Source organism: Cnephaeus nilssonii (genome assembly GCF_951640355.1).
Source record: "Cnephaeus nilssonii genome assembly, chromosome: 7".
In the NCBI taxonomy this organism is placed as follows: Eukaryota; Metazoa; Chordata; class Mammalia; order Chiroptera; family Vespertilionidae; genus Cnephaeus; species Cnephaeus nilssonii.
Genome location: NC_137078.1, coordinates 32,396,852 through 32,414,414, shown reverse-complemented (window position 1 = coordinate 32,414,414; position 17,563 = coordinate 32,396,852). Strand labels below are relative to the sequence as shown.

At 38.3% G+C, this 17,563-nt stretch overlaps 1 protein-coding gene across 8 annotated transcripts in view; it reads right to left on the bottom strand.

Moving 5' to 3' along the window:
* Positions 1–17,563, bottom strand: part of ARHGAP29 (Rho GTPase activating protein 29) — an 83,239-nt gene that overhangs the window by 15,367 nt on the left and 50,309 nt on the right. For 6 of the 8 annotated variants that reach the window (XM_079777680.1, XM_079777676.1, XM_079777678.1 and 3 more), the window contains 9 exons: positions 16,865–17,002; positions 15,318–15,382; positions 14,716–14,826; positions 14,538–14,618; positions 13,920–14,108; positions 12,916–13,053; positions 1,329–1,486; positions 645–784; positions 268–372 (listed from right to left, as the gene is read on the bottom strand). In XM_079777680.1, the coding sequence (XP_079633806.1) occupies positions 268–372; positions 645–784; positions 1,329–1,486; positions 12,916–13,053; positions 13,920–14,108; positions 14,538–14,618; positions 14,716–14,826; positions 15,318–15,382; positions 16,865–17,002 (1,125 nt within the window). The remainder of the gene's footprint in view (positions 1–267; positions 373–644; positions 785–1,328; positions 1,487–12,915; positions 13,054–13,919; positions 14,109–14,537; positions 14,619–14,715; positions 14,827–15,317; positions 15,383–16,864; positions 17,003–17,563) is intronic. The other 2 variants (XM_079777679.1, XM_079777682.1) reach the window with 1 other exon arrangement.

The window sequence follows — 17,563 nt, the reverse complement described above, 5'->3', positions numbered from 1 at the left end:
CTTAAGAGGGGAAGGCTCAACTAGATACACGTATTAAAACATTTGATGGTTTATTCTGGTGGAATAGGGCAATGTTATCAAGGAGGTGTACATAGGTACCTAATTTACTGATAATCTTCTATTTTATTATTTTTCTTTTAACTGCATACACACACACACCTCTATGAGATAATTCATTATAAAAATAAGTAGTTGTAAAATATTTCTCAAAAGGAATATTTTAATCTTTCATTGAATTTTCACTGCTAGAGTTAAATACTTATATACCTGGACTTATAGATTCTGAATCCAAAGATCTAGACTCACTGCTTCCTCCAGTGCTCTCCGAGTCACTGAACATCCCAAATGTCCATGACCTTGTAAAAGGAGGACCTTTAAGAAAACAATATTTAAAGTTAAACTTGGCTGCAGATAGTTCATAAGGCAAAATACTGACATATAAAATGAGACAAATCAAGTTTCTTTAAGCATAATCAATAATCAATTTTAAGACAAGCACAGTGTTTAAAACTGTGAATAAGGCTTTATAAAGTTACAATTCAAGGCATGATTTTTACATTCTAGGGCTGCAACCCATTTAATAATCACATTTAAGCAATTTGATCTTTCATAAACTTAGTGCTGTCTTTAATGTGAATATCTACCTGTGATATCAACACTGTTGGAGCATCTGTCCTCGTCAATCTTATTAGAACTGTCAGGAAGGCGCACAACGTCCTCTAAAGAGTCAGCAGGTCCATATCCAGAAGTGTGGGAACTATTTGTTAATTGCTTAGTTACATTCCTAAGAAAAACCCAAATAAAATTCATCACTGAGGATGACTAATAATAAGGCTATTTTATTCTGTTTTCAAAACAATGTTAATTTAACAAATGTAGAATAATTTAACTAAATATTAAGAACAAACCATATTATATGGTTCAAATTCCTAAAGAAGGTATGAGTAAACTTAATCATTTATACTTATTATAGCTGAAATATACCAAAGAGTAGCAAAAGGCAAGTCAATTCATGTCATGGTTCAACTTTTTAGTATAATCTCTGTGGAAAATGTAGGTTAAGTCTTCATATTAAACATTCAAAATAGGTATATCCATGACTTGCCATTCTCAAAAGATTCCTAAATCTCAAAGATCTGAGCTCTGGGCCAAATAGAAAGCTTTTTTTACTCTTAAGTGAGTTACAACTTAAGTAATATTTAAAAATTCAGAAAAAAGTAAAGTTAATTCTGCCAATATTACAAAAGATACCACTTTATACCAGAATAGGAACTTAGCAATAAATATTTTATCTCTTGAAAAAAATTTAGCTGTACATTCACACTTACCCATCAACTTTTTCTTCTTCAGTTGAATTCGTGGCCCTGACAAACTCACTATACTCTTGGCCTGGGTCATAGAGTTTGGCACTATCACAGAGAGACTGTAAACTGTTTGCGAGGGAGGCAGCCTGTAGTTGTTGCATCTGGAAGAGGTTAACTGTTACCTATGATCACAGATAAAGACAAAAGTCAAAATAACGTGATATACAGAATGCTATGTAAATACACATTTACTTCAAGTGACAACACCAAGAAAAAGGAATAAAGTGAAGCAAACAACACTGAATACCATCGTTAGCATACTATGTTGCCTGACTTTGTGCTAGGTCTAGATTCAGAAAATGTAAGTTTTAATCCAACATCTAGGAGCAATCATTTCCAGCAAAACTGGCTTAAACCAAAAAGTTCAAAAACACAACTCTGTGTCCCTTCTGGTTCACAGTTTTGGGAGATAAATGTATTTTTGAGGATCCCCAGCTCTGTACTTGAATGATCTGTCCACAATTGTCTCAACTTTTACATAGAAAATGTGGGAGGGAAATTTTAATCAGAGCACTATTATTTTGACATTCATTTTTCAATCCTATAAAAATAGAAATGCTTTATATGTATAATGTATCCTAGAGTACTCAATTTTTATAATTAGGTATTATTTTGAATGTACTCTACTCAAAATACATTATTCCACTGAGTTTCTACAAATGTGTAAATATCATTACTACTATTTAATGTAACAACAGTAACAATATAACAACTGACAGAGCTTCTAATATGCCAGATCCATTCTGAGAACTTCACTAATTTAATGCATGAATTAACTAATTTGATGCTCACAAAAACCTAGGCTTTGGGTATATTATAGCAAACAGATGAAACACCAGTCCTCATAGAGTTTAAGTTCTCCTCAGACTGGTGTCAAACAGAGAGAGAGCAAATTAAGTAAATAAGATAATTTCTGGTAGTGAAAACTGCTAATAATAATATGTAAGACTGTCAAGTTATGGAATATGACCAGATACATGTTTATGGAAGAGTACTTTTGACATGGTAGGTTAGTACTGGCCTTTCTGAGGACATAGCATTTGAACTGAGACCTGACATAAGAAAGAATGAACAAACAGCTTCAGGGAGAAAAAACAATCCAGACAAAAGGCAAGAATTAGTGGGAAACAGCATGTTGCACTCAAGAAACAGATGAAAGGTCAATATGACTGAAGCAGATTGAAAAGGTGAGAGAAAAGGGGGGGCAGTCATCAAAATCACATTAAAGAGCCTGGACAGATGTTGGGAGAGTTGGGGAGTGGTGGAGGGATTGAGCAAAAAAGAAAAAAAAGAGAAAAAAACTCAGTGTGCTGACCGCTGTGAGATGGGTGGAAGGAGGTGGAGGAGGGTATATGGGGGATAAATAGTGACGGAAAGAGACTGGACTTGGGGTGGTAAACACACAATACAATGTATAGATGTTGTGTTGTGGAATTGTGCTCCTGAAACCTGGATAATTTTATTAACCAGTGTCATCCCAATAAATTCAATAAAAAGGAAACAGCCCAAGTGCCTATCAGTAGATGAATGGAGAAAAAAGGTGTGGTACATTTACACGATGGAATGCTATGCAGCTGTAAAAAAGGGTCTCCTACCCTTTGAGACAGCCTGTGGGCACCTGGAGTGTATTATGCTAAGTGAAATAAGTCAGTCAAAGAAAGACAAGTATCACATGATCTCACTTATATATAGAATCTAATGAACAAAATAAACAGATGAACAAAATACGTCCAGAGGCATCGAAGCATGGCACAGACTGAAGATCTCCAAGGGGTAAAAGGGACGGGCAGAGATTAACCAAAGAACTTATATGCACACTAGAGGCCCGGTGCACAAAATTTGTGCATGGGGCGGGGGGTCCCCTCAGCCTGGCCTGCACCCTCTCCAATCCGGGACCTCACTCGCAATCTGGGACCGCTGGATCCTAACCACTCACCTGCCTGCCTGCCTGATCGTCCCTAACCACTCTGCATGCCTGCCTGATCGCCCCTAACCACTCTGCATGCCTGCCTGATCACCCCTAACCCCTCTGTGCCTGCTGGCCTGATCGCCTCTAACCGCCTCTGCCTACCTGCCTGATTGCCTCTAACCACCTCTGCCTGCCTGCCTGCCTGATTGCCCCTAACCACCTCTGCCTGCCTACCTGATCGCCCCTAACTGCTCTCCCCTGCTGGCCTGATTGCCCCTAACCACTCTCCCCTGCCGGCCTGATCGCCCTTAACCACCTCTGCCTTGGCCCCCGCCACCGTGGCTTTGTCTGGAAGGACGTCTGGAAGACATCTGGTCTATCCGGTCTAACTAGCATATTACCCTTTTATTAGTACAGATACCCATAACCCATGGATTCAGACAATAGGGTGGTAAAGGCCTGGGGTGGCGTAGAACTGGGTGGAGGGGGACATGGGGGGGGGGGAAATGAGGGACATTTGTAATACTCTCAACAATAAAGAAACATTTTTTAAAAAAGGGGAAAAAAGAAAAATATGACATACGGATATAACATATTTTTAAATGCCACTCTGTCTCCTGTGTGGGGAATATGAATAATGCTAAATTTCATTGGCTAATGTTATTTCAAAGACTGTCATGTTTCCTCTTCATGCTCTGGATATACCAAATTATATGCTGAACTTATGATTAGCCTCTAAGTCTTTTCCAAGGTAGACAGGCATTCCTCAAAGGTAACTAAAACTCATCACAAATAGCATTTGAAAAGTGCACCTAACAGAACAGCTTATTAGTGCCCTAAGTTTTTCAAAGAACAAAGGAACTTCAAACTACAAATGGTAAAGTTTAAGTTCAGCAACTAGCTATGATCAGGAAATTCTCCATTTAATGGTAAACTGGACTTACTTTCTTGATCCTAAAAGTAACTATACATTTTTAATACTTTTAATAAATTTTATGAATCTAGTTAAAAACACCAATAATTTGAAAAGCCAAATGAATAGACTGGTATAACCCATTCATCTGCTGAATGTCTCTGAGAATCTATATATATAAAACCCTAATATGCAAATAGACCAAACAGTGAAACAACTGAACCAGTCACTATGACGTGTGCTGACCACTAGGAGGGGCACGCAGAACATGGTGGGCATCGGCAGCAGGAGGCAGAGTGCAGCACATGGCGGGTATTGGCCGCGGTGGGATAGTGGAGCAGATGAGCGGGGGTGCCAGACCAAGGCGGGGCGCTGGTCACTGTCATCAGGGTGAGCCTCTGGTGGTTACTGAAAGTTCTTTGCTCCCACATGCCACAGTCCTGCTGGGCACTCATACCTGTTGCCAGCGCTGGCCCCATTTGCACCCGCTGCCAGCGCCCGGCACTGGCCCCGATCGCCCTTCAGGGCTTCTCCACTTCCCCCTGCTCCTGAGGGGCGATCAGGGCAGCAGCGCCACTTGCACCCACTGACAATGCTGGCCCCGCTCGTACCCACTGCTGGCTCTGGCCCCAATCGCTCCACGCTGTCAGCGGGTGTGAGCGGGGCTGGCGCCATCAGCACGTGGGAGCTGCGACAGCTGGCAGGAGTGGGGATGCTGGCAGACGGGGGATGGGGGGGCCACAGTGGGAGGGGCCAGGTGAGGGTGTGGAGGATGGGCCGAGACCCACCCCTGTGACCACCGCAGCCTTGCAGCCCACAGTTCCTTTCAAGGTGCACGAATTCGTGCACTGGCATAGGCAGCAGCGGGATGGTGGAGCATGTGAGCAGGGATGCCAGACCAAGGCGGGTGCCAGTCGCTGTCATCCGGGCGAGCCTCTGGTGGTTACTGAAAATTCTTTGCTTCCACGTGCCATGGTCCCGCCCAGCGCTTGTACCTGCTGCCGGTGCTGGCCCTGCTCGCACCCACTGCTAAAACCTGGCGCCGGTCCCAATCGCTTGGCTCTGTCAGCAGATGCGAACGGCGGCTGCAGGCCCTGATAGCCCCGGAGGGCTTCTCTACCTCCCCCTGCTCCTGAGGTGTGATTGGTGCAGCAGCCACCACTCACACCTGCTGACAATGCCAACCCTGCTCATACCCGTTGCTGGCACCAGCCCCAATTGCTCCACGTTGTCAGTGTGTGGGAGCAGTGGTGGCAGGAGAGGGGCTGCCGGCAGAGAGGGAACCAGGGGCTGCGGTGGGAGGAGCTGGGCAGGGGTGTGAAGGATGGGCCAAGACCCGCCCCTGTACCCACTGCAGCCTCGCAGCCACAGTTCCTTTCAAGGTGCACGAATTCGTGCACTGGCCCCTAGTCTATACTAATAAAAGGGTAACATGCTAATTAGACCAGACATCTTCCAGATGTCCTTCCGGACAAAGCTACGGTGGTGGGGCTGAGGCAGAGGCAGTTAGGGATGATCAGGCCGGCTGGGGAGAGCAGTTAGGGCAATCAGGTTGGCAGGGGAGAGCCGTTAGCGGGATCAGGCCGGCAGGGGAGAACAGTTAGGGTGATCAGGCAGGCAGGCAGAGGTGGTTAGGGGCAATCAGGCAGGCAGGCAGGTGAGAGGTTAGTAGTCAGTGGTCCCAGATTGCGAGAGGGATGTCCGACTGCCAGTTTAAGCCTGATTCCTGTGGGATTGGGCCTAAACTGGCAATTGGACATCCCCTGATGGGTCCTGGATTGGAGAGGGCGCAGGCCGGGCTGAGGGACACAACCCCCCCCCCCCCCCCCCCCCCCCCCCCCCCGCCGGCCCCATGCATGAATTTCGTGCACTAGGCCTCTAGTTAATAATAAAAGACGTAAGTAATAATATACTAGTATACAGGTAGCCCAATCTTAAATATCTTTTCCCTAAATTATTCAGCCTTCTCCCACACTTAACAGAAATGCTTAAGTGAGGTCCCCAGGTGGGAGTTCCTCCAAGACTTGTTAAGCATCTTAACTGAAGTGGCCCACAGGTACTTAAAAAAACCATCATGCCCCTTTAGATTTTTTTGTCCCGCAATGTGTTTTCTGAGTCAGGGACTCAGTCCCTTTCTTCTAGGTTCCCAATGGTTAGCAGTGTCCACATTTGGGGAGATGACCAAATAAAGAGTAATAGGAAGTGTTACTGGTCAAGGTCATATTGTAATTTTGTATGTGTTCTGGTGTTGCTCCCTCAAGCACATAGGACTTCCAATTCTATGCCCAGCGTTTGTCATCAATTCTATGCCCAGCGTTTGTCATCTACATCTAATTTTTTATTACTCCATGGGCACAAGAATTAGTGTAAATTTTTCTGACAGCTGATGAACTACAATTATCCATAATTTCAAATCAATGGAAAAAATTTCTCTAACTTAAATGAGCAATATAAAAATTAATTTTTGTTCAATATAATATTATATCTAGAATTTTTTTTAAATGATAGTTTTCTTGAATGCTCTAAAAAAAAAACAACCCCAAAACACTCTTCTTCTAATTTTTCCCATTTTTCAAAGCCCAATGATTTGATTAGGTCTTTAGTGACTATCTTGCTCATTTCTCCTTCCTCTCACTTAGAAATTAATTATGATCTACATCCACATACTTCAATGCTTTAAAATTCAAGACAATTTTGAATATTCAAGAATAATCCCTAATGACCATGATATAACTATTTTTCTGGGATATGAATCTGATTGTGTATGTTCCTTAATATAGTGAATAAACCTGATTGTCTATCATCTTTATATCTCAAGTGATTTTGTTTTCTCTGTAATATATATGCAATGACATATCCTAGAATGAAAACATATATTTTTAAAAACAATTTGGGAGGTGGTGTTGAAAAATAAGTCACCAAAAATACCAATTTCTTTGATGGTGGAGAAGAAAACGTACATCTGAGAAAGTCACCGTTTTTACCTAGATAATAATATATATAATCAAGAACTGTTGTTGGATTTAGTATTTGTTTAGATCTAAATGTGAATAATGCCATTCAGAACAAGTAACACTGATGGATTAAATTGGTTCAAAAAAACAATAAATAATAAGAAATTTTATTCACAAATACACATATAGAACCTCTATATAAACTGTCTTTATACATTACATCTTGCAGTGATTTTCATGAGTTTGGGAATTTGTTCAAGTTTAGGGAACTTGAACTTCAAATTTTATTTCATACACTGATATATATTGCTTCCCAATTTTTCAGATGTGTTAATTCTGAACTCCTTGAGAGCAGATATCTGTTTTACTTTTCTTTATATAACTAGTAGGCATTTATAAATACAGATGTATTATATACAATTAGGCAACCTCTTTCTTGTTCACATAACATGAAATTAAAGAAAATCGTAATTGTATCACCAAGTAGCATCACTTTTTAAGAGGAATGTAGACAAACGAGATTGCAGCTCATGAGAGAACTTAAAACCATGTTACATGAAAAAAAGTAATCATATTTTGGGATATTTAATATGAAAAAAAACACAGAGAATAATTATCTTTAAATACTTAAAAGTATTGTCTTGTGGAAGAGGGATTATATTAGTACAGTATGACTTCAAAGGTCCACAGGAAACAGATTTTTTTAGCTCAATATAAACATCATACTAATTTTGGAGTTGCTCAAACCCAGACTAAATAATCATTCAGCAAAACAGCACAGGATTTAAGAGCATAGGCTCTAAAGTCATTCAATCAGGTTCTTCTCATCTTAGAGCCTTACAACTGTGTTTGCTGGGTGACCCTGATCAAGTTATTTATAACTTCTCTAAACAAGTGCTTAAAAAAAGTTAATGTGCAAATGAATAATGTGGGAAATCTTGTTCAAAAGACAGATTCTGGTTACAAAACTACAGAGTGGGATAAAAGTACGTTTACAATTATTCATTTTGGAAATTAATACAATAATCCTAATATATAAGAAGCCAGGGGGCCGTCATGACCGAAACACTGGATGGACAACTGAACAGCAGGCTGCAGCGGGGTTAGTGAGGGACGACCAAATGACTGAACAGCGGGCTGTGTGGAGCAACCATGCCAGCAGGGGGGCAGTGTGAGGGCGACCAGGCCAGTGGGGGGGGGGGGGGGGGCAGTTAGGGGCAACCAGGCTGGCGGGGGGGGGGGGGCGGTAGTTGGGGGCAACCAGGACAGCAGGCAGGCAAGCGGTTAGGAGCCAGTGGTCCTGGATTGTGAGAGGTATGTCCGACTGCCGGTTTAGGCCCGATCCTAGGGATCGGGCCTAAACCGGCAGTTGGACATCCCCCGAGGGGGTCCCGGATTGGAGAGGGTGTAGGCTGGGCTGAGGGGAATCCTCCACTCTGAGCACAAATTTCGTGCATCAGGCCTCTAGTTAATAAAATAAAAATACAAGAAAAAACTACGTGTTTTGTGTACTCACAACTATAAACCTACTTTTGCCCCACCCTGTATATCCTTTGTGCAACTATTAAAAAAAAACTATACAAAGAAATACAGTTAAAAAACCAACAAATAAAAATGCAGATAACAGATAAATTAAAAGGTGGATAAGAATTTTATATAAATTAAAATATAATTGTAATAGAGAATAAAATAGATTAAATCTATACAGGGGGTGGGCAAAAGTAGATCTACATAATACAAATAAATAATACAATAATAAATAAATAAGTAAATAAATAAATAATAATAAAAGAATAAACTCACATATTCACAACTGTAAACCTACTTAGCCTACCTCTGTATTAAGTAAATTAAATAGATAAAAATGTAAATTAAATAGATAAAATAAGCAGCTAGAGGGCAAATAAAGGGAAACATAAGATATACACAGAAAACCAATAATGAAATAGACCTAAATCTTGAAAATATATTTACATTAAATATAAATTGTCTAAACACTTCTCTTAAAAAGACATCATCAAAATAGATTTTTAAAAAATCAAGAACGTCCCGGCCAGTGTTGTTCAGTTGGTTGGGTGTTGTCCCATGTACCAAAAGATTGCCAGTTTGATTCCAGGTCATAGCGGAAGCCCGGGTTTCAGAATCAATCTCTGGTAGGTGCATGAGGAGGCAGCCAATGGATGTTTCCCTCTCACATCAATATCACTCCCTCACCCTTTCTTCTCTCTCTAAAAATCAATAAACTATTCTTTAAAAATAAAATTAAAAAGTCAAGACAACTATATGATATATAAGGAACTTCACTTTAAATATAATGATCAAGTTAAAAATAAAAAATGGAAAAAGATATACCATGCTAAAAATAAGGCATAAGAAAACTGAACCAGCTATATCAATATTAAAATAAAGTACAGTAAAATGGAAGGAAAATTACCAGTATAAAAAAAATATTTCATAAGGATAAAAGGATCAATTCACCAAGAATATATGTTATTAATGTATAAGTATCTAACAGAGTTTCAAAATATCTAAAGCAAAATGGATAGAACTAAAAATACACAATATTTCAAAAACTTTAAAACTCTTTTCTCAGCAATTCATAGAAGTAAATCAAAGGCATAGAAGAAATAAATAACACAATAAACCGACAGGAATTTATTGACATTTATGGAACTATCCAGCCAACAACAGCAAAATAAACATTGTTTTCATCAAGTGCACACTTGGAACATTCACCAAGACAGAATCATAAAACAAACCATGACCAATTTAAGAGAACTGAACGCATACTCAGTATTCCTCTCACCGTAACAGAATTAAACTAGAAATCAGTATCAGAAAGATAGCCAGGAAAGGAAATTAAACAATAAACTTCTACAGGTCAAAGATAAAGTCTCAATTGAAATTAAAAAACATTCTGAACTGTACAAAAATAAAAATATATAATTCAAAATTTGTGGGATGTAGAGAAGCAGTGCTTAGAGGGAATTTAAATCATTATATATGTGTATTTAAAAAGCAGGTAGGTCTCAATGAACAATCTAAGTTTCCACCTTTAAATAATTTAAAAGAAAAGCATTAGTGTGGTGATTGCAGGGGCAGGTAGGATAGTGAGTGGAGGTAGAGAAGGATATAGGGGAATAATGATGATGCAAAAAATAAACTTTAGGAAAAAAAATAAAATTTTAAAAAAATCAAAATAAACCCAAATCAAGCAGAAATACATTTAAAGAACCAAAAAAAGAAAAACCAATGAAATCAAAAGCTGTTTCTTTTGAAAAGAACATTTATAAACCTCTAGCCAGGCTAACCAGAGAGAGAGAAAGAAGGCGCAAATTACCAGGATTGAAAGAGAATATTACTACAGACAGTAAAAGAGGTAAGAGAATACTATGAACTCCATGCACCACAAATTTGACAACTTAGATGAATGAGACCAGCTCCATGAAAGCTACAAGCTACCAAAAATTCAACCAAAAAAAAAAAAAGATTAACTCAATTAGGCATATATCAAAGAAACTGAACATACAGTAAAAATTGTCTGAAAATGAAAACAAAGCCCAATGCTTTCACCAGGCAATGCCACCAAACATTTAAAGAAAGAACACCAGTTCCACAAAATCTCCTCCAGAAAACAGAAGTCAAAAGATCTTAAATACTCAAAACAATTCTGAAAAAGGATAAAGTTGGAAAACACACTACCTGATTTTAAGAATTGCTATAAAGCAACAGTAATCAACACAGGAGGGTTTTGGCAAAAGGACAGACACACTCATCCATGAAACAAAATAGAGACTGAAGACCTACAAAAATGTGGTCAGCTGATTTCTGACAATGATGCAAAGTCAATTCAATGGAGATGACACAATGTTTTCAACAAATGGTCTTGGAACAAGTTGACACCTGTATTAATCATGTTCCTTATTTTATGACGTTATTTTGACATTTCAAAAAGCTTGCTGGCTGGGGAGTGACTGCTCCCCCCATGGATAGCCAATTCTTAGCCTGGGAGCACATCTTTCATATGCAATTCCAACTACCTCATCATCTCTCTCTCACTCACCAAGCCAATGTTTTCCCATGCCATATATCATCCCAGGGCCTGTTACCAAACAACCGGAGACCATCCCTATACCTTAAAGGCCACTGGTATATTATTCAGAATAGCCAATCCTATATTGCTTATCCTGCCTTATATTGCCTTTTCCTTGGAACCCTCAATTAAGGGTCTGTATTCAGCTTGCCCCTCACTCCCACTGTTTAACCATACTTGGTATTTCTCCTGCAGGCCCTGTGTAGCATAGCATGTCTCCATCTTTCAACAACACTGACCACTCCAAGTCTGCATTCAGTCACCTCCATAAACTAAAATCCGCTGGATATAATTTTAATAAAACATCCATATGCAAAAAAGCAAACCTCAACTTATACTTCACACCTTAGATAAAAAATTAACTAAAAATGGATCATATATCAAGCTTTTAGTAGAAAATACAGAAATCTTTGTGACCTTGGATTAGGTGATACCAAAGCATGACACATGAAATAAAAAATTGATAAATTAGATTCCATCAATATTTTTGCTCTATAAAAGATACTGCCAAAAGAATAAAGAGGAGACTTTAAGACACTATATACAAGCTCAACAACAACTAATTAAGTGTTCTAGTAGTCATGGATGCCGAATAACTGGAACTCTCATACATTACTAGTTAGAATGAAAAATATTATGGCCTCCCTGGAAACCAGTTTGGCAATTTCTTATAAAGTAAAACAGGCATTTATCATACCTCTCATTAATCTCACTCTTAGGTATTTACCCTAGAAATATGAAAACTTACATTAACACAAAAAACCTGCAAACAAATATTCATAGTAGCTCTATTCATAATCACTCCAAATTGGAAACAACACAAAATATCCAATAGGTGAATGGATAAACATCTCATATAATGGAATACTACTTTGAAATAAGAAATGAACTATTAATACATGCATAACATTGATGAATCTCAAAGACATTATGTTGAGTACAAGAAGCTAGTCTCCAAAGGTTACATACTAATGATTCCATTTATATGAAACTCTAGAAAAGACTAAACTAGAAAGATGGAGGACACATCAATACTTGCCTGGGGTTAGGGGTGAGTGGAGAATTTGACTATAAAGAGGCAGTGTGCGGAAATTTTCTGAAGTGGAATTCCTCTGAATCCTAATTGTCATGGTGAGTGGTTACACAAATTTATGCATGTGAGAAAATTTGTAAAATGTACAATCCCCCAAAAAAGGTGGGTTTAAACTTTTTTTTTTTTTACAAAAACAAGTTTAAAGAGGCAAACAAAAACACTTAAGGGCAGGATTATTTTGTTTTCAAATAAATCACTGGGCTCAATTTTATTATTCAGTTTACTCAATTTTTGAAAAACAGACCTCACAGTGCTGATAGAAAGTTTCAGGGGTCAAATCCATTTTGTCAACCAAGCTAAAATAGACAGTGGCATAAAGGCAATTTCAAAGTCTCAGACATCAGTTTTAATTAAACAAATCATCTACTCATGAGGTGAGGGTAAGGGGAACCAGATAAAAAATGTAACTCAAACCATTATTAAAAACTTAGCCAATTTTAAAACTCTAAATGTTCCATTAATTGTAGACATTAAATCCCCTTAAGATTCATTGGATTTAATTTAATCATGACACATCAAGCATCTCTCTCTCCTTTCTACAGATAACTTTTTTCCCTCCTGCCTTCAAAGTACTGAAGAAATTACTTACAGCTTTAAGGGTAAGATCACACTGGAAAACAAGTTTCCGGAGTTGTGCCAAAATATCTCTCTTAGTATTTTCTAGATCATTTCGTCTTTCTTCAACATTTGTCATACAAACTTTATAGAGTTCATTTGCTTCTTCTACCTTCAGGAGTAACACAGAAAAAAATAACACTAACCCTCAGAATCTATATTTTAAAACAAATACTACTGCAGTAAAGCTCAGTTTAAATAACAGACAATAGTGTGGCGAAGGCTTGGGAGGGGCGGGTGCAGAGAAGAGGAGGTCAATGGGAAAAAAATAACAACAAAACAAAGGGGACATCTGTAATACTTTCAACAACAAAGATACATTTAAATAATAATAATTGAAAGCCTTTATGCATAAAATTCTGATATTTTGTTTTAAATAGCATATTTTTAAAGATAAATAATTTGTTTTGGTCAGTGATTCAAGGGAACTTAATATCAATGAATAGTCAAGTACGATTTACAATTAGTATATTGTTTGCCTATAAAATAAATGTCCAATTCTACTTAACAGCCTTTTCTACTTACATTTACCATTGTCTATATAATCTTCTTACAGAATTTATTAAATTATATTTCATAAAGACAAAGCTTCAGCCTAACCTTGTTATTAGGTATTGAGATTAATACACATATACATTCATAAAGAACCAAGTCAAAAATATTAAACTTCTGCTTTCTCTAAGATACTTCTTTCACAAACAAACCCAAAAATTCAAAAGATAAACAAAAGTCTCTTAGCATAGTGGTTCTCAAAGTGTGGATCCCCACCAGTAGCAGTATCACCTGGGCATTTATTACAAATGCAAGTTGTCTGAGGTTAACCCTAGACCCACTGAATCAGAAACTCTGGGAGTGAGGCCCAGCAGTCTTTTTAACAAGTCTTCCAGGTGATCCTGATGCAAGCCAAAGTTTGAGAACCAAAGCTTTAGCAGATTATTGCTAATTCAACTTGCAAATAACAACAACAAAAACCATTACTTTTTGAAGAGCCTCCTCTTCTAGCCTTCGCTTTTTTTCTAGCTGCTTATTGAGATTTTTCACTAATCCACCGCTTGCACACTGATGCTCCTCTTCTGCGCGAAACATGGAAGATTTTGCTTTTTCATACTCATCTTGACGTTGTATGCATAACAATTTTGCCTTTTTAAGAGCAGTTTCTGTTTCAAGCTACACAGAAAAAAAAAAGAGTATTAAATAGAGAATAAGAAAGAAACCCCAAGTTACAGATTTCTTTAGCATATTCAGCAAGATAGTTAATACAGAATTCAGAAAAACTATAGAGTAAGATATGCACCTTCTCAGGGTGTTGCTTATATACTGCAGATGATTTTTTTTAATGTTTTTAATTAATTTAAAAATACATATTTAAAAGGAAGAGATAGAAACATCAATGATGAGAATCATCGATTGGCTGCCTTTTGCACACCCCTACTGGAGATCAAGCCCACAATTTGGGCATGTATCTTGACCAGGAATCGAATAGTGACCTCCTGGTTCATGAGTGGACACCCAACCACTGAGCCACACCAGCTGAGCTACTACAGATGATTTAAAATATTCACAAATAGGTAGATAAAACTCCATTAAAATACTAACCATTTTATTTTGTTCCTGTTTCCAAAGTTCTTTCATTTCTTTCCTTTGTTTTTCCATTTCATTTTTCCTCCCAAGTAGAGGCTGTCAAGGTATTTTTAAAAAAGAAAGAAAAAAAACGCTGTTTTCTAAAGGTATGCTATTATTTTTAAATATGTGTATTGTACATATAAATTCTTACCTGCACAAATTTGTTGGCTTGGAGAGCTGCAATTGTTTGCTGTAAAAGGTGACTGCTCTCTATATCATTAAGAAGAGCATTGGTAAATAGAGACTGCAGTGGCATAAACTCCTAGAATTTAAAAATGGAAAGTAAATTTTCCAACAGAAATTGCACTGGTGCTCCAGACCCTCCCCCGCCCCACTCTTCTTAAAAAAGAGAAATTTTAAGTTTAGACTTTATTTTTAAAGAAAAATATCTAGTTGTAAATATAACTATGGGAAAAATATTGAAGAAAATTAATAATAATTATAAAATTATCAAATTTTCTAATTTCTAATCAAATTAGTTACTAGCAAAATTAGTAACTAATAAGATAACATTCGTATAAGATTGTGAACTTTCTAGGTGTTTTTTTTCATGAGTATCCAAATCAATTTAAAAGGATATTATTCTGTTAACAAAAAATTTACCATTTAAGTTCTTTCCTATACGAACTATGACATTTTCTGATTTTGCAAGGCACTATCAGGAGCTCATCTGAATAATCTCTTCTATACCAAGAGATTATGAGCTACCATAATCTCTTGGTATAGAACCCTAGTAGTTCACTGAAAACTTACCTGTAGTCCGAAGTTAGTTCTAGTTGCCTCTGCCAACTTAACAATATTTCTAGAGGACTCCAATTCTGAAAAGGTCAAAGAAAGCATCAGAAGATTTAAAAAAATTATTTATCCCCTCCTACACTCCAAAATTTTTGTGATTCCCCAATTAAAAAGTGATCACAAATAATAGTTCACATCATGATATGATGCTGTGATTGTCATCCAAAGTGTTTGTCAAAATTAACTGGGAAACCTTCAAAACTCACTTGCTTAGACCTTTACTCTCTGGGGAATGGGACGTAGGCCTGTATATTGTCCTTTTATAAGACTAATCAGGTGATTCTGAAGGGCATTCTCACAGGTTTTGGGTAAATTCTATATTCTTCCAGTTACTGTTATGTGATCTTAGGCAAATCTGCACTCTTAACTTTAAGCAAATCACCTATCTTGATTGTCTCAGCTGTAAAATGAGAATAATAATTCTTGTCCTGCCTACTTCACAGGGTTTTGATAAGGACTAAATGAAATAATGGATGTAAAAGCATTTTGTCAACCATAAACACTGGGAAAATATTAGCTATTAAGATGTTCCTTATATGTTTCCACTGCCTTCTGTTCATACATCTATTGTTGGTTTTATCTCCTTTTACCATATTATCTTGATAACTAGAGGCCCGGTGCATGAAATTCGTGCATGGGGAGGGGTGTCCCTCAGCCCGGCCTGCACCCTCTCCGATCTGGGACATCCCTCTCACAATCCAGGACTGCTGGCTCCCAACTGCTCGCCTGCCTGCCTTCCTGATTGCCCCTAACCGCTTCTGCCTGCCAGCCTGATCACCCCCTAACCACTCTTCTGCCAGCCTGATTGATGCCTAACTGCTCCCCTGCTAGCCTGATTGCCCCTAACTGCCCTCCCCTGCAGGCCTGGTCACCCCTAACTGCCCTCCCCTGAAAGCCTGGTCATCCCTAACTGCCCTCCCCTGCAGGCCTGGTCACCCCCCCCCCCCAACTGCTCTCCCCTGCAGACCTGGTCCCCCCCCAACTGCTCTCCCCTGAAGGCCTGGGTCCCCCCCAACTGCCCTCCCCTGTAGGCTTGATCACCCCCAACTGCCGTCCCTTGCAGGCCTGGTTCCTCCCAAATGCCCTCCCCTGCTGGCTATCTTGTGGTGGCCATCTTGTGTCCACATGGGGCAGCCATCTTTGACCACATGGGGGCAGCCATCTTGTGTGTTGGAGTGACAGTCAATTTGCATATTACTGTTTTATTAGCTAGGATTGCATTTCTTTTACCCACTAAAGTATGAATTCCTTAAAGGCAAATACAGTATACTATTTGTCTTTTGTGTCCCGAGATGTAGTGGCTGCTCTACAGTAATGTTTGGTAAGTACATTTATTGTAGGAAGAGTCTTTATTTCAAGAAGAGAAAATTGACAATGATTTTATTCACTATAATGAGATAGCTACTAATTTGGAATCATATTACTCATAGTCCGTAGCAAATGAATTGCAAACAATTTAGTTCTTACACCCCAAATTTAATCAGATGCCCCAAAGGCCCACTTACCCAAGTTAAGCTTTTTTTCAACCCATGACACTATGTTCTTGGTATATTTTGACCATGTTTTAGCATATGACAAAGCCAGTTCTACAGAGTCAGTGTTCTTTAACAGCATGCTGTCTAGTTCTGCAGGAGAAAAATTTACTGAAAATAAAAATATTAAGATAAGCACATATTAAATATGAGCATGTAATTCTAAACAAAGAAACATTCAAATTCTAAGATGCTCTTCAATGAAAACAGGTTTAAAAAATACAAGTAATAGTAAAGTCACAGTTTAAACTTAAATTAAAATTTACTCTTGATCTTAATGTGTATTTCTATTACACATCAAGTTACCAGTCCAATTATTCTTTTTTTAAAATATATTTTTATTGATTTCAGAGAGGAAGGGAGAGGGGAAAGAGGTAGAAATATCAATGATGAGAGAGAATCATTGATTGGCTGCCTCCTGCACAACCCCTACTGGGGGTCGAGCCTGCAACCCAGGGATGTGTCCTTGACTAGAATCGAACCCAGGACCCTTCAGTCCACAGGCTGATGCTCTATCCACTGAGCCAAACCAGCTAGGGCCAGCCCAATAATTCTTGATCAGTATCTATCATCATAGTATCTACTCCAGCAGGTTTTTTTCCTTAAGTTTAATATGTAAAACTTTACATGTCAGTTTATGTTGAGATAAATATATTAGGTTACTAAGCAGAA